At 37.6% G+C, this 18,295-nt stretch overlaps 1 protein-coding gene across 4 annotated transcripts in view; it reads right to left on the bottom strand.

The window, feature by feature from the left end:
- Positions 1–4,381: 4,381 nt before the first annotated feature.
- Positions 4,382–18,295, bottom strand: part of POLK (DNA polymerase kappa) — a 90,581-nt gene continuing 76,667 nt past the window's right edge. For all 4 annotated transcript variants that reach the window (XM_050794460.1, XM_050794462.1, XM_050794461.1 and 1 more), the window contains exons 11-15: positions 14,486–14,582; positions 10,848–11,019; positions 7,053–8,012; positions 6,433–6,475; positions 4,382–6,288 (exon numbers count right to left, since the gene is read on the bottom strand). In XM_050794460.1, the coding sequence (XP_050650417.1) occupies positions 6,207–6,288; positions 6,433–6,475; positions 7,053–8,012; positions 10,848–11,019; positions 14,486–14,582 (1,354 nt within the window). In that variant the 3' untranslated portion in view covers positions 4,382–6,206. The remainder of the gene's footprint in view (positions 6,289–6,432; positions 6,476–7,052; positions 8,013–10,847; positions 11,020–14,485; positions 14,583–18,295) is intronic.

Raw genomic sequence — 18,295 nt, forward strand, 5'->3', positions numbered from 1 at the left:
TTCTGTCTTCCCAGAGAAAAACAGTAAGATAGTAGTAAACACTCTTGGACACATACTATTTATTCATTTACATGTCAACAAATGACTCTCCGTATCTACTGTGTGCCAGGCCATACACTTCATACTTGGAATTCAGAGATAAGTGAAAGCCCAGGATCTCTTGGGGCCTACAATCTGGTAGGGAGAAACCAACATCGGGGGCCATGCAAAGAATGTTTCAGGATCTTTGTAGAGAAACAGCAGCACAAAATAGTGACTGATCAGTTTTTCCAGAGGGCAAGGAACCGTTTTCTGAAGGTGGCCCCTGAGCTGAGTTGAAAGACGAGTGACTATGTAGGTGGGAGATAGAAAAGGGGCATTCAGGAAGCATATTCTGGACAGAGGGAGCAATGGAGCACAGATGGCAGAAAGGAGAAACAGCTTGGTCTGTTCAGGAAACCCTGAATGCCAAGCCAGTGTTTAGAGTGCATCATGGACAGTGATATATAGGAGCTGGCTTGTACTGGCTTGCAAGAGCTGTTAAAAGTTTCAGGAATTTTGTGAACTGGTTGACATCACATAACTTGAAATCTGTCATGGTGGGAGTATTTACACCACAGAAATAATCATACACTAAAAATCACTCCCTTTTCCTACTCATTCCACTGCTAATCTTGGAGACAGTTGAGAGCTTTTGAAAATTGCTTTGTTTTTTTGACATGAGAGTGCTATTATGGGAACGCTGTTTATGGCTAATCTGTAAAAAAATGCGTGAGATGGTTTAGAGCAAGGAAAACTGACACATCAGTTGGAAAGTCAGAGTTTAGACAACTGATAAGGGCTTGACAAAAGAGATGGAAAGAAATGGATATTTTCAAGAGGCCCCACAAGAGTAGACAGAATTCAGTAACAGATATAGGGTTGGCAGAGGTAGCAGTGGATACAGGGGGGATGAGTTAAAAGGTAAGGAGTAGTAAATAAACACATTTGTTAATGAGGGCAAAAAAAATATCTCCTATTAATTGCTACATCTCTCTTGCCTTTAACTTACAGCCTTCTTACATAAATGCCTATAACCACTGTCTACATTTTCTTAGCACAAAGTTCCTTCTTAAATTCTGTTATATGGCTTCCATTACCCACGGTGATGCTGAAACTTCTTCCTCTAGAAGGTCACTTCTTCAGTGGGGACATTGACCTTGCGGATACTGCAATTCCCATGCTAACTTTAAAATAAAGCACTTCTGGGGGAGTGAATTAATTTATAAATACTTCTTATAATGTTACTTTTCCTCCTATCACATAAGATTGAGGAAAGGTATATAGCTCTATATTACAGGGACAATGTAAAGACTGATATTAAAAAAGAGACCTTTGAACTACATTGAAGAGAGGATTATACACATGCAAAGAAATTATGTCATTTGTTGTTTTATACTCTAATATGCATACATTCCAAATGCATAGCCCATCCTCCTTGAGACCTCCTAAACATGTTATGAATTTGAAGTGTCTCTGCATTATTCAAGTGAGGCAGGAAAAAGTTACTCTAAGTGATCTTTCTTTTTTATATTTTATTTGAATACAATTCTAATAATTCGACATTTATGCAGTAAAGGGTTAACCCAGCAGCCTCAGGTTACTCAAGCCTTGCACTTTTCAAAGAGAGGTGTCTTCAGGTACTGGCCCTTCCTTAACTAGCTCCTGGGAAATGACCTGAGCCCTTGGAATTTCCAGTTTGATAATAGTGTTCTAGTATGCCTGAGGCCTTGGGCTGCATTTTGTTAGTTTGATGAGATAGTTTATGCTAACAGTATGACTCATGGTGAATGTCTGTTTTTGAATGGCTGAAGCACTGGGCCATGAGGTATCACTACACCTCTGGGGTCTTGAGACTTAATAGGTAAGGTCAGTCACATGTGTGATGCGTGTCTGTGTGACTGACTTCCAGTAAAAACCTTGGACACCAAGGATTGGTTGAGCTTCCCTGGTTGGCAATATTTTACACATGCTGTCACACATTTCTGGGAGAATTAAGCATGTCCCCATGTGACTCAACGAGGAAGAGGCACCAGGAAACTTGTGACTGGACTGATAAAGAAATAGGGTACTGCAAATAACAAAGCCTAATATAACGAATTGACTTAGGGTTGGGGAGAAGACTTCAGGGAGTCGGGACACAAATATCACAGACTGGAAAACTGGTGACTTGTTTGGTGGTGTATTAGGGTTCTCTAGAGGGGCAGAACTAATAAGACAGATGTATATATGAAGGGGAGTTTCTTAGGAAAACTGACTCACACAATCACAAGGTGAAGTCCCATACAGGCTGTCTGCAAGCTGAGGAGCCAGGAAGCCAGTCTGAGTTCCAAAACTTCAAAAGTAGAGAAGCAGACAGTGCAGCCCTTCAGTCTGTGGCTGAAGGCCTCATAGTCCCTGGCAAGTCCAAGAGTCCAAAAGCTGAAGAACTTGGAGTGTGATGTTCCAGGGCAGAAAACATGCAGCACAGGAGAAAGATGGAGGCCAGAAGACTTAGCCAGTGTAGTCCTTCCACGTTCCTCTGCCTGCTTTTATCCTAGGTATGCTGGCAGCTGATCAGATGAGTGCCCAACTAGACTGAGGGTGGATCTGCCTCTTGAGCCCACCGACTCAAATGTTAATCTTCTTTGGCAATACCCTCATAGACACACCCAGGAACAATATTTTGCATTATTTAATCCAATCAAGTTGACACTCAATATTAACCATCACAAGCGGTAACAAAATATTTGGTCAAACTGTCTACAGCTGTCTTTGGAAAGAAGACCAAATGCTGATTGAGGCGGTAGCCTTAGGGGAAATGCTAGGAGAAAAATTAAAAATTTGGCATGGGATGGCTCTTTCTTGCTGTGTTCAGCAAGGTCCTGGAAGAAAGAAATGTATTTTTTTCTTTTTTTTTTTTTTTTTTTTTTTTTTTTTTTTTTGAGACGGAGTCATGCTCTGTCACCCAGGCTGGAGTGCAGTGGCCGGATCTCAGCTCACTGCAAGCTCCGCCTCCCGGGTACACGCCATTCTCCTGCCTCAGCCTCCCAAGTAGCTGGGACTACAGGCGCCCGCGCCCGCCACTTCGCCCGGCTAGTTTTTTGTATTTTTTAGTAGAGACGGGGTTTCACCGTGTTAGCCAGGATGGTCTCGATCTCCTGACCTCATGATCCGCCCGTCTCGGCCTCCCAAAGTGCTGGGATTACAGGCTTGAGCCACCGCGCCCGGCCAGAAATGTATTTTTTTCTTGACTGAAACTAGCTTGCAGAGATGGAGGAAAATATCATCTTGTTAATGAAAACACTTGCTTTTCTTTACAGTTTTATCACCCTTAAAACAATATAGTTGTTCAGTTTTTACTGTTTTAAACTTTATACAAATGGAATCATGTTGATGGCATCCCTCTGTGATTCGCTTCTTTTGCTCTATGCTATGTCTGTGATATTCATCCATGTTGTGGTTAGCTATTTCCTTCATTTTCACCATTGTGTAGAATTCTATTGTTTCAACACAAATGCCATGGTAGAATTTAACCATTCTACCATTGCTGAATAATTGGTTCATTTATAACTTTTGGATATTGCAGTGCTGCTATGAACACTAAAAAATTTTTTTCTAGGCCACCTTCCTGACTGGGCAGAACTTTCTTGTACATGCTTTCTAGGATACATGTTCAGTAGTTTTCCCAAGGCATTGTATTAGTTAGGGTCCTGACAGGGCAAAAAATAACTGTAATGAAAGACAGCCTGCAAAGATGTATACTTCAGAGTGCAATTGCTGGGTTTTGAGCACGTTTATCTTTATTTACTGAAGGACAAATTTTTCCAGTGATTGTTTTCAATGTAAGAGCTGACATCATCACCAAAATTTAGTATCATTAGATCATTTCATTTTTGTAAATAAGGTAGAGATGTAATGATACCTCCTTGTAGTTTTATTTTTTACTTCCCAAATATTAATATGGCTGGGAATATTTTCATGTTTCTTGGTCATCTGGATTTCCTTTCATTTGAAATGCCATATAAAGTCTTTTGTACAAATTTCTATTGACTGTCTTTTTCTTAGTGATTCATAGGGATCATTTATATACTCTGGACACTAGTTTTTCACCAGTTATATATATTGCAAATATGGTGGTTCTTTATATTAGGTTTATATTAGGTTCACTAAGTAGGTAAAATTATGCATGCTTATTACCAGTCCTTGTAGTTTTGCTGTATTTTCTTCAAATGCCCCAAATCAAAATTATAATAAAAAGAAAATGGGTTGGATATAATAGACAAAACAGGTAGTAACGAATGTGAAGAAAATTCTGGGCAGAGAAAATAAAAATGAAGGCATAAGAGGGAGGAAGAGTGGAAAAGTAAGGAAACCATCTCTATTAGATCTATAAAAGTTTTAAATTTGATTTCAAATGATTATTAAATATTACTAAATGATTAACATTCAACTAAATAAATCCTTAAATGAAAATAATTTAGCATTTAATCTAATATTGAAGATAATAAAAATAAACTTAAGGCAAGACAGAAAATAATTCAATATGGTATTATTTACCTTTCAGTACATTAAATATTTCATTGAACTTAAATTTGTACAGAATTTACATAAGTAAATCACACGATCAAGAACCATAACACTACAACTCTGTATTTGCCACAGTGTATAATAACATCAGTCATGGGATTGGATTGGCATGCTAACAGGCATTAAGCCTAATTTAAACAATCTAGTAATTAAAAGTCCAGTTACCACTTTGCCAAAGTCTATGAGTTCTTAATTAAGCTATTCCTAAAATATTATAATATATAAAATATATATTTAGATCATAAGCTAAAATATGAAAAGCAAGAGGAGAGAAAACAAAAATATTAGAGAACAAAAGATTTAGCTCCTTAAAGAAGTAACATAAAATGGCTTCCAACTTCATGTTACAATTAAATAGTAATAATAACTATTATTATATTATTGAGACAGGGTCTCGCTCTTCATCCAGGCTGCAGTGTAGTGGCAAGATCTTGGCTGACTGCAGCCTCGACCTCCCAGGTTCAAGAGGTTCTCCTGCCTCAGCCATCTGAGTAGCTGGGATTACAGGCATGTGCCACCAAGCCTGGCTAATTTTTTTTTTTTTTTTCGTTTTAGTAGAGATAGGGTCTTATCATGTTGGCCAGGCTGGTCTCAAACTCCTGACCTCAAGTGATCTGCCCACCTCAGCCTCCCAAAGTGCTGTCCTTACAGGTATGAGCCATTGTGCCTGGCCTAAATAATTATTTTTTGAGAAGAACTCATAGATAGCACAAAAGTATTTGGAGAAACTACTTAAGCTAACTACTATTAAGCTCTCTTCTTTCACAAATATTAATAAAAATGTTGATAGAAATGTAACTAAGATATGTAATGTGTTTTAATACACATTAATCTTTTGAATTACACATTTTCTCTTGAAGATTATGAAAAAATGACTGTACAATTCATCCTTCTTTATAGATTTGTGGAGAGTACCAACATAATTGACAAGAAATGAAATACTGCCATTTAAAGGTCCTGTATTAAAATAAAACTACTTTGAATCATCTTAGACTAAATATTTTAAAAAGTGATTCAAGTGCTTATTCATAAGATAACGGAATTCTAAATAAGAAAAGTCAGATTAAAAATTGTATTTTAGGCAAAAACCATTTTAATGCAGATAATAACTGTGATATTTATTTTCCTGAAGAAAACCACTTGTACTAGTTATGTTAATACTCTTCACAGAACTTAAGATAAATTTTAATTATGAATGCTCATGAAGTATTTAGATACTAGGATCAATGCCAACAAAGTAGTTAAGTGCTGAAAAATTCTTATGATAATATAGGTTTGTGTAAATCTTTGAGAACCCTTACAAATATGTTTTTATATTCAGTATAAAAATAATAAAAAAAAACCACCTTCTTATCTCATTCCTAATTTCCCTTTTAAAAATTATCTCATAACAGGATTAATTTCCAAATGATGTATAATGGAAGTAAAATTCTCATGGTTATAAAAAAGATATACGGAATCAATATATATATATCTTAGAAAAGTAAACATCATCTGAGGAAGGATTATTGCACTTGCCTTCACTAAATAAATCTGCAAACTTAAAATCAGAAAGAACAAATTCATTGATTATAAAATAACAAGTTTCAATTTAAAGTTAATGATAAAATGTTCAATGTTTACTTAAAAAATATATCAAGGGTATGTTTGGGATTGTTTGGTTTTATTTTCTTTGATGAGTACTTTGTCATCAATCCTGGCCTAGAATTAAAAGGAACACACAATTAAAATGCAGGAAGAGATTCTAGAAAATAATTAATTTCTAACATTGATTACTTAATAATTTATAAAATGATTGAATTTTCATATTGTAGCCAGCTTTATTAAAGCTCTAATTAGCCATACCTTTTTGTTTTTGTTACAGCCTTCTGTACTCCACTTGAGCTACCTTTAGAGGAAAGAAAAGTCAAGAAATTCCATAATGAATAATATGAAATAATTAAAAAGTTGTACAAAAATTTAAAAAGTTAAAACTTATTGATTAAAGATAATAACTTTCGTGGTACTATATAGTTCATATGGAAACACACCAAAAACTATAATTTCTTTGTAATTTACTAATTTTATTAGCATTACACTTAATTTTATTGGTGAAATTTGGGTACAGTCAGCACTACCAAAAAATAAGTTAAAGAGGCTTTCTGGTTATGCAGTTATAGTTAATTTACCACTGTGTCTTCGCAGATACTCTCTGAAGGAATTTCTTTTTTGATTAGATCACTCAGCTCCTTAAACCTTTGAGTTCATTCTGTGCTAAATCAAGATCAAACCAAAGTTTTCCCCAAATTCACAATCTATAGGCTTGAGTTAATTCTAACCTATGGCAAGGTAACCAACATTTCCCTAAATGGTGGCATACACAAACTACCCATTTAATAGTATATGTTTCAGATTTAACAATCTCATTAACTTTAATAAAACATATTCCTAGAAAATCATGCAATTTAAAACGACTACACACTCACCAGTACTTCTGGAGCTTTCTTTGGGTTGATTAACTGGGTTAACTTTGTCGTTTCTTAATTCTTGGATAAAACTTTTATTTAAGCAAACATCCACATGCACATTGAACAGGGTTAGATCTGAAGTCTTTTGTTCTACATTACAAACAGGACAAACTAGAGCTTGGCCTGTTATCACTTCACATAAGTAAGGCTGGCAGGATTCTTGTCTGCTTAATAATCCAACATCTTCGTTTTCCAACGAAACAGTGCAAGAAGAATTCTGATGACAGTGTTCAATATTAAAAGACTTGCCTGGGAGATTAGAACATTCTCCCTTGATATGCTTATTACTTAAAGCATCTATGCTTTCTGCTTTAGATGAGTTATCTATAGTATCTACTAAAGCTACACAATCTACTGAAGACACTTCTTTAATTTTTGGATGGGCTTCATAATCTTGCTTCTCACAAAGTGAAGAAGCAGGAACATTTTCTTTCTTGTTAACTCTGGTAGCAGAAACATGTGAACACGAGAACACTTTAGAGTTTTCACTGATTGAAGATCCATCAAGACATGCATCTACATGTTTATTAAAGGCTTCCAGACTGATGCACCCTTGTGCCCTAAAGCAAACAGGACAGGTAAATATCTGACAGTTATCTGAATTCTCTGATATTTCCAAATTCTCACTCATCTTCTTCTTTAAAACTTGGAATGGTTGTGATGTCTGGAAACTTTGTTTATTCACGGTTTCACATTTAAATGTATCTTGGTGACTCCATTTCCTTTCTGATCGTTTTTTATCAAAGAAACTCTTCTTATGAGACATTTCTAGAGGTTTTACAAACTGATCTTTGTCTGTTTTCTCTAGTATACACCCAGTGGCTGACAGGGCTTGGTTTCCAGCCTGTAAAAAGCCAATAATGCTCCTTTGTTGGTGTTTCCTGTCTTCTTCATTGGGAAAACTAGATATCCGAACACCTAAATTAAACCAATCACAATCAATTTCATATTGAACAAAGCCAATTCACTCATAATGCATAAAAACATTTTGTCTAGTGCTATGACATATGCAAAAGGTTGGCTAGAGAGAAAAAATAAGTCACATTTCAAAGCTGTTATTATAAGTACAAATTTACCTTCCTTTATAAAAGAATATCATTAAATATTAACTATCTATTTGGAGTTAGCATAATGATGTAGGATTTTAATTCATATATGACACATACCATTACATTAATACCAGTAACTAACCGGAGTCAACTATACAGACTCTTTAGCTCTTTTTTTTCTAATAAACTTTATTTTTTAGAGAAATTTTAGGTTCACAGCAAAATTGAGCAGAAGGTACAATGAGTTCCCATAGATTCCCTTCCCCTACACAAGCATACCCCTCCACCCCAACTATCAACATGTGGCACCAGAGTGGTACATTTGTTACAATCTATAAACCTACATTGCCACAACATTGTCACTCAAAGTCCATAGCTTACATAGGGTTCACCCTTGGAATACATTCTGTGTGCCTGGACAAATTTATAATGACGTGTCATTATAGAATCATACAGAATCATTTCATTGCCCTAAAATTCCTGTGTTTTTGCCTATTCATCCCTTCTTCTCCTCTTAACTCCTGACAATCAATTATTTTTTATGGTACTCATATTTGCCTTTTCTAGAATCTCATATGGTTGGAATCATACAGTATTTAGTTTTTTCAGATTGGCTTCTTTTTTTTTTCTTTTTTTTTTTGAGACGGAGTCTCGCTGTGTCTCCCAGGCTGGAGTGCAGTGGCGTTATCTCGGCTCACTGCAAGCTCCGCCTCCCGGGTTCACGCCATTCTCCCGCCTCAGCCTCCCAAGTAGCTGAGACTACAGGCGCCCGCCACCAAGCCCGGCTAGTTTTTTGTATTTTTAGTAGAGACGGGGTTTCACCATGTTAGCCAGGATAGTCTCGATCTCCTGACCTCGTGATCCACCCGCCTCGGCCTCCCAAAGTGCTGGGATTACAGGCTTGAGCCACCGCGCCCGGCCCAGAGTGGCTTCTTTTACTTAACATTATGCAGTTAAGTTTCATTCATGTCTTTTCATGAATTGATAATTCACTTCTTTTCTGTGCTGAATATTATTCCACTATCTGTATGTACCACAGTTTATTTATCCATTCATGTACCGAAGGACATTTTGCTTGTTTCAAAGTTTTGGCAATTATGAATTAAGCTTCTATAGATACCTGCTCTTGGCTTTTTTTTTTTTTTTTTTTTTTTTTTTTTTTTGAGGTAGAGTTTCACTCTTGTTGCCCAGGCTGGAGTGCAATGGTGTGATCTCAGCTCACTGCAATCTCCACTTCCCAGGTTCAAGCGATTCTCCTGCCTCTGCCTCTCGAGCAGCTGGGATTACAGGTGCCCACCACCGTGTCCAGCTAACTTTTTGTAGTTTTAGTAGAGATGGGGTTTCACTATGTTGGCCAGGCTGGTCTCAAACTCCTGACCTCAGGCGATCCACCTGCCTTGGCCTCCCAAAGTGTTGGGATTACAGGTGTGAGACACCACGCCTGGCCTGGCTCTTTTATTTTATTTATTTATTTATTTATTTATTTATTTATTTTTTGAGACGGAGCCTCGCTCTGTAGCCCAGGCTGGAGTGCAGTGGCCGGATCTCAGCTCACTGCAAGCTCCGCCTCCCGGGTTCACGCCATTCTCCTGCCTCAGCCTCCCGAGTAGCTGGGACTACAGGCGCCCGCCACCTCGCCCGGCTAGTTTTTTGTATTTCTTAGTAGAGACGGGGTTTCACCGTGTTATCCAGGATGGTCTCGATCTCCTGACCTCGTGATCCACCCGTCTCGGCCTCCCAAAGTGCTGGGATTACAGGCTTGAGCCACCGCGCCCGGCCAAGCCTGGCTCTTTTAATTAACACTTTATTCAGTAGATTTCAGTGTGTGCTATATCTTTCATAAATGAAAGTATGGCTAGTGACCCACTCCTTACTAGTAAAATGTGCATTTGGAGTGCTGATCCATATACATACTTTCAACCAGTTCACTTTGGAAACATGGCTTGTTAGTTTTTACCATGTAATGGCTTGGAGATGTGATTTCACAATGTCACAATCCTTTATCTGTAATTCCAAAATCCAAAAAGTTCTGAAAATTGTAAGCAACAAGTGATACTTGATGACTAAATTAAAGTCATCAGTCTTTACAGTCTCTGAATATTTTGTTTTGCTATAGAAATATTAATATGTTTGAATAGGGGGTGTTGCCCCAGATCCACAAAGAAGTATTAAAACATAATATACTCTACATGCACTGAATTTGCTTTCCAAAATCTGAAAAGTTTTGAATTTTGAAAGATACCTGGCCACAAGAATTTCATTAAGTTATGAGGAAAAGAACAACTTTAATTGGCTCTTACTGGAATTAAACTAATGATCATGGCTTCACACATCAGGGTCTAAAAATTAAGATAAATGGCAGCAGCAAAGGAAGAACTTCCTAAACAGATTTAAGAAATAAAATGAAGGCGAGAATACAGGTGCTCATTGACTTACAATAGGATTGTATCCAGATAAACCCACTGTAAATTGAAAACATAATAAGTCAACTTACAATACTTTCAATTTATGACAGGTTTATCAGGATGTAACCGCACTGTAAGTCAAAAGTGTACTGAAAGCATACAACTTTCCCACCATCGCAAAGTTGAAAAATCATTAAGTTGAACCATTGTTAAGTTGGGGGCCCCCTGTATTCCCAAAGTGAATTATTTAGGAAAACCTAGCAGATTTAAGGAAAAACAAAAAAATAAAAAAGTCATACCCATAAGTCTTAATCTCAAGGGATGCGGAAAATCAGCATCAATTTCTGTTTTTAGCAATTCCTTAGCAATGGCAAATATTTCTTCTGCAGTAGAAACAACAGATGAAACTGTAGATGCACGAGTTTTTACTTCAAAATTCACATTCTTCAACTTAATGGTAACAGTTCTACCCTATAACATATACAATATGTTATTTATTTATTTATGAGACACAGTCTCTCTCTGTTGTCCACGCTGGAATGCGCTGGCACAGCTGTAGCTCACTGCAGCCTTCAACTTCTGGGCTCAAGTGATCCTCTTGCCTCAGCCTCCTGAGTAGCTAAGATTACAAGTGCATGTCACTACACCAGCTAATTTTTTATTTTTTGTAGAGATGGAGTCTCACTACGTTACCTAGGCTAGTCTCAAATTCCTGGCCTCAAGCGATCCTGGCCTTGCAAAGTGTTGCAATTATAGGCATGAGCTACTGCACCCACCAGAATACATTATTCTGTATGACTTCCTAACTTCTAGAAAAAAGTCATTTACATGTTAGAAAAATTCAGAAAGGTTTATGGACATAAGATTATGGAAGTATAACCAATTATTTATAAAACATGGTGATAAAAATACCACAAAGAATAAGAGGCCGGGCGTGGTGGCTCGCACCTGTAATCCCAGCACTTTGGGAGGCCGAGGCGGGCGGATCACGAGGTCAGGAGTTCAAGACCAGCCTGGCCAATATGGTGAAACCCTGTCTCTACTAAAAATACAAAAATTAGCTGGGCATGACGGCAGGCGCCTTTAATCCCAGCGACTGGGGAGACTGAGGCAGGAGAACAGTTTGAAGCTGGGAGGCAGAGGTTGCATTGAGCCGAGATCATACCATTGCACTCCAGCCTGGGTGACAGGGCAAGACTCCACCTCAAAAAAAAAAAAAAAAAAAAAAAAATTAAAAATACCATTTTAGCCAAAAACTTTTACTCCCCTTTCCAAACACAAGCTGAAATCCCATTTTATTTTGTTTTTGAGATGGGGGTCTCGCTCTATTGCCCAGGCTGGAGTACAGTGGCGTGATCATGGCTCACTGCAGCTTCGACCTCCCAGGCTCATGTTATCCTCCTGCCTCAGCCTCCCAAGTAGCTGGGACTACACGCTCGTGCCACCACGTCCAGCTAATTTTAAAATTTTTTTTGTAGAGACGTGATTTCACTGGGTTGTCCAGGCTGGTCTTGAACTCGTGGGCTCAAGCAATCTCTTGCCTCAGCTTCCTAATGTGCTGAGATTACAGCCATGAGCCACTATGCCTAACCTAAAATCCCATTTTAGCCAGTAATTATTATTCCCCTTCCCAACTGAATTTTTTTGTTTGTTTTTTGTTTTAGACAGAGTCTCACTCTGTTGCCCAGGCTGGAGTGCAGTGGCGGGATCTCGGCTCACTGCAGCCTCTGCCTTCCAGGTTCCAATGGTTCTCCTGCCTCAGCCTCCAGAGTAGCTGGGATTACGGGTGCCCGCCACCATTTTTAGTAGGGATGGGGTTTCACCATGTTGGCCAGGCTGATCTCAAACTCCTGACCTCAGGTGATCCACCCACCTCAGCCTCCCAAAAAGCTGGGATTACAGGAATGAGCCACTGTGCCTGGCCCCACAACTGAATTTTTATGAAAGGCCATTACATTAAGGGAAAGGTTAAATGATCACTTTTACTTTTACTGAATCTCTTTTGGAGGTTGATTCATTATCTACAAAGGAAGGAAAACAATATTTCTAAAAGTGTCTCACTGAAAAGGACTTATGAATAGCTCACACTTATTGTGTGCCTTCTGCATTGTCAGATGCTATGCCAAACAATTTAAATGTAAGAATTCCTTTTACAGTTAAGTGTTTTATGAGTGCAGGGTTTCAGTGGAGACAATGAAACAGTTCTAGAGATGGGTGGTGGTGATGGTTATAAAACAGTATGAACTGTACACTTAAAAATGGTTAAAATGGTAAATTTTATGTTATGTATATTTTAGTATCCCCTGGAGGAGGAAGTTAATTCCTGCTCTCTCTCATCTCAGGGTAGATTAGATTTACTGACTTACTTCCAAAGGGAAAAACACTAACTTCACAGTGGAGAAGCCTAGCAAACAGTAACCAAGTAAGGAAAGTTAATATCATCCATGACATCATGTGGCTATTATATACCCCATGATAGGATGTTATGAGAAGGGCACTTCCTCTTTGTGATATTCTTTCTAAAAATCCATAACCCTGATCTAATTATGAGAAAATGATCAGACAAACCCAGATTGGGCGACATTCTGCAGAATACCTGTATGGTAATACCCAAGATTGTCGAGGTCATGAAAAAGAAGGAAAAACTAAGAAACTATCACAGACCAGGAAACCGGAGAGACATGACAGCTAAATGCAATGTAGTCCCCTGGATTGAACTCTAGAAGGCAGGGAGGATATTAATGGAAAAATTAGTAAACTCCAAATAAAGTCTAGGGTTGACTTAATAATTGGCAATGAATGAAATATCAGTTTCTTACTTTTGACAAATGTACTCTGGTAATATGTTAATAATGGAGGAAACCAGGTGAGGAGTATGCTGAAATTCTATTATTTTTGTGACTTTTCTGGAAACCTAAAATGATCATAAAATTAAATGTTTATTAAACATTTTTTAAAAAGAAAATTATTTACACTCAAGGTATGATAGAGAAGGACTATGAGAAAAATACTCATAAGATATCCCACTCTTGGTACTAATTTTTTTAAAACAAATTTTTCACTGATTAGCGTAATAGTTTTACTGATGCATTATATGAACATAGTAAGTTATCACATGTACCTCATAGTTTTGATCTTTGTAAAGATCAAATAAGTGTACTTGGGATATCTACCACCTTAAATATTTGCATTTTCTTTATGCTAGAAACATGCAAATTGTTCTCTTATAGCTATTCTGATATGTAAAATAGATTACTGTACACTATAACCACTTTACTGACCTATTGAACACTAGGTCTCATTTCTTCTATCAAACCAGGTATTTGTACCTGTGTAGCAATTTAAAAATACCTTTTTATTACGCTTTGTACTGATTCTGCCTCTGGTTTGAGAGTGTTGGGAATACTCTAAATATAAATTGTTGTGAGTGAAGATTATAAAATAGCAAGTTCAAAGTCTTATAGGTTTTGTTGTCCTGTGTTAAGCAACCTGGATTACAAGCTTGAAACAAAATGGCTATTTTAGAAAGTCATTGTCTAAGTAAGAAAAACATTAAAGGATGATTGGAAAGACATTTGTAATATGTGAATACAATTCTCTGCAAATTCTTTCTTCTGCCTTATTCTCTAATGCCAGTGTAACTCTGGTTTTAACTTATTCAAATGTACTCCTGAGGTACAGAAGTAAAGTCCTCTGAATTATACTGAACCACACTATCCTCACAAGTTGCTTCTTCATAGAATCACCCCATCACAGACTCCAGATATAGGTCAGAATTGGATTTGTATCTGACTGTTGGTGATAGGACTGCACTATTCTGACGTTTATTAATTTGTATTCACCTTTAAGAATAATGTCTAATCTAACTCTAGCTTTAAGGTAGCATTTTATTATTAAAAAACTTAAAAACTAAGGACACCATATCAAAATAAAGCACCTTAAGTCCTTCTTTCTGTAGATCTCGAGCAAGTTCACTGCAAAGTTCTTCACATAGGCTGTATTGTTCTTCCGCTTTATTTATCTCACTGAATGTCCTAGAAAGATAAGAATAATTTTGGTGCACAAAGTAAACTATAATCCAGGATAATTTGGAAATGGTATGCATGTTTATATGGCTAGCATGAAGTTATATTTTCTGCAGTACAAAATAAAGTTTTCAAATGAACTAAAATTTAATTAAGTAAAAACATCTAAGATCTATATAAATAATGGAAACCCACTTAAACAGGAAAGCTTGAGTAGCAAAGAAACAATTTTATGCTGTTGCTCTATTATATCACAAAAAAGATAATTAAAATTACCAACAGATAATGGTAATGCCTCCAGAACTTAAAACAGATTAGGGTATATGTATATATAGACTTTGTTACAGAGGATTATGTTAAGAAAGTCCAAATGAGAACATCATTCCAATTACTGTACATGGATTTTCTGGATGAGAAACACCTTTAAGTAGATTTAAGGGGTTGGCTCATGGAACCTAGGCAGAGTTGTTTAATAGACAGCTGAAAATAGAAGGCTGATAAGACTAAATGTAGGTATTTTGAATTCATCTACAAAAGAGTGTTGAAATAAGTTGACAAGTGATATTAACATAAAAGAGGATAATACAAAGAGACCAGAATGATGAGTATGGACCCTGAGCAAGTAACTCTTCAGTAAAAAGTCCCCTTTCTACTTCTAACCTTAACCTCAGCTACTCAGTTCTCTTTCCTAGTGGCAACCAATGTGTCAGCTTCTTATTCTTATGAATTCCTTAGAAATATTCCACGTATACGGGCGCCTGTAGTCCCAGCTACTCGGGAGGCTGAGGCAGGAGAAGGGCGAGAACCTGGGAGGCGAAGCTTGCAGTGAGCTAAGATCATGCCACTGCACTCCAGCCTGGGCAACAGAGACTCCGTCTCAAAAAAAAAAAAAAAAAAATATTCCAAGTATATATATATATATAAAATAAGCAAACCATTAGACATTTTCCTCTCATGTTTTACATAAACAGTAGAATTTTAGATACATTGTTTAATACCCTGCTTTTCTCAATTTATCATGGTGAGAGTTCCCCATGAGTAAATGATTTCCTCATTTTTATATAGCAGCATAATATTCTAATTTAATGATGTAAGGTAATTTAACCAATTCTCTTTTTTTTTTTTTTTTTTTTTTTTTGAGACGGAGTCTCGCTCTGTCACCCAGGCTGAAGTGCAGTGGCCGGATCTCAGCTCACTGCAAGCTCCGCCTCCCGGGTTCACGCCATTCTCCTGCCTCTGCCTCCCGAGTAGCTGGGACTACAGGCGCCTGCCACCTCGCCCGGCTAAGTTTTTGTATTTTTAGTAGAGACGGGGTTTCACTGTGTTACCCAGGATGGTCTCGATCTCCTGACCTCGTGATCCGCCCGACTCGGCCTCCCAAAGTGCTGGGATTACAGGCTTGAGCCACCGCGCCCGGCCAATTTAACCAATTCTCTATTCATGGATATTACAGTTTTTTTCTATCATAAAAAATGCAATAAGTAACCCTGTATATATGTAAAATGACATGTGACTACATCTCTGGAATTAATTCTTAATAAAAGAATTATGGCATCAAATACATGTATCTGTGATTTTGACACATATTATCAAATTTCTTACCCCCTGTGGTAGGCTAGATAATGGTCCCTAAAAACGTCCACATCCTAATCCCTGAAATCTGTGAACCTAGTATCTTATATGACAAAAGGGACTTAAGTAGATGTGATTAAATTCTGACTGAGGATTATTCTGGAATGTTCAGCTTTGCCCAATGTAATCCCAAGGGTCCTTATAAGAAGGAGGCAGGAGGGTTACAGTCAGAGAAAGAAGTTGCTGAGGCTATGAGCCAAAGCTTCTATGGCCTCTAGAACCTTTTCATAAAGAAATGGACTCTCTCCCAGAGCTTCTAGAAGAAATGGAGCTCTACCAATACATTAACTTTAGAACCACTGACTTTCAGAATGATAGAGAATAAATCTGTGTTGTGTTAAGCCACTAAATTTGTAGAAACTTGTTTTAATAAGCAATAAAAAAACCCTAATGTACTCCCTCTAAAGTTTACACATTTTCATTCCTACAGTTTTGCCAACAGAGTATGTTAGAATCTTTGCCAACCTGATTAGTGAAAGAAAGGTATCTGAGAGAACTTTCAATCTGTATTTCTTTAATTATAAATGAAAATGGTAATATTTTCACTTGTTTTAAGAGCCATTTGTATTTCCTTTTCTGTTAATTAATTAGACCTTTGTTCATTTTTTCTGTTGGCTTACTGTCCCTTTTTTTATTGATTATAAGAGTTCCTTCTGTATTAGAGAAGTTAGTTTGTGATATAAATTGCAACCTCCTTTCCCCCAACTTCATACCAAATTTGATGTTATACTGCCCATTTAAAAAAGCCAAGAGGAGACAGTTTCCAGAAAAAAAAAAGTGGAGAACACATTCCTGTACATCAAATAGTGCTCCCAATAACAGAGAAAATGGCAGAGAAATTTATCAAATAGGGCAATACTATTTTGCTTTTGGATGCTTTTTTTAAAATCTCTCTTTGCTTGCTTTCATATGGACCAAAACCCAAAATAGCAATTTTTATCAAAGCCATTTATTATGCTGTCCTGTAAAAGTTATTCAGCTTTTCTGACCACAAATAACATATGTGGAATATGAACACAACCTTGTACTAGGTCAGTGTTTTGTTTTGTCTTGTTTTGATTTTGAGACAGAGTCTTACTCTGTCGCCCAGGCTGCAGTGGAGTGGTGCCATCTCAGCTTACTGCAAACTCCGCCTCCCGGGTTCAAGCAATTCTCTTGCCTCAGCCACCCAAGTAGGTGACATTAAAGGTGTAAGCCACCATGCCGGGCTGATTTTTGTATTTTTAGTAGAGACAGGGTTTTGCCATGTTGGCCAGGCTCATCTAGAACTCCTGGCCTCAAGTGATCTGCCCACCTCAGCCTCCCAAAGTGCTGGGATTACAGGTGTGAGCCACCTTGCCGGGCCCTAGGTCAGTGTTTCTTAAATGTCTCAGTGGAACCTTGCTGCTTTGAGGAGATAATTGAAGGACGTTTCAAACAATGACTTATTTCCCCAAACAGTAAGTTTCCATCATTATTTCGTTTGGTTTTCAAACAAGATTGTAAACCACTAACCTAGATCATCTTTAAGCTCTCTTTCATCAGTAATATTTTACTGTTTAAGCTTCTGCTTAATCATCAATATTGAAATAATTTTAGGAAGAATTCCAATTGTTACTTCTTAAATTTCTGAAGTAAATACTCAATTGTCCTTATAAACAAGCTAGAAATTAAGATATGAAATTCTAAAATGCTTGGTTTTCACTAGGTAGGATTAAAACCAACATTAAAAAATAGCTGAAGTTAATTTCTGAGATTATAGCAACTGAAAATAATAGTCTTTTTTTTTTTTTTTTTTTTGAGACGGAGTCTCACGCTGTTGCCCAGGCTGGAGTGCAGTGGCGCGATCTCGGCTCACTGCAAGCTCCGCCTCCTGGGTTCACGCCATTCTCCTGCCTCAGCCTCCTGAGTAGCTGGGACTACAGGCGCCCGCCACCGCGCCCGGCTAATTTTTTGTATTTTTAGTAGAGACGGGGTTTCACTGTGGTCTCGATCTCCTGACCTTGTGATCCGCCCGCCTCGGCCTCCCAAAGTGCTGGGATTACAGGCTTGAGCCACCGCGCCCGGCCGAAAATAATAGTCTTATACCAAGGCATTTACTGCAGGGAGTG

This window comes from Macaca thibetana, chromosome 6 (genome assembly GCF_024542745.1).
Source record: "Macaca thibetana thibetana isolate TM-01 chromosome 6, ASM2454274v1, whole genome shotgun sequence".
Lineage (NCBI taxonomy): Eukaryota > Metazoa > Chordata > Mammalia > Primates > Cercopithecidae > Macaca > Macaca thibetana.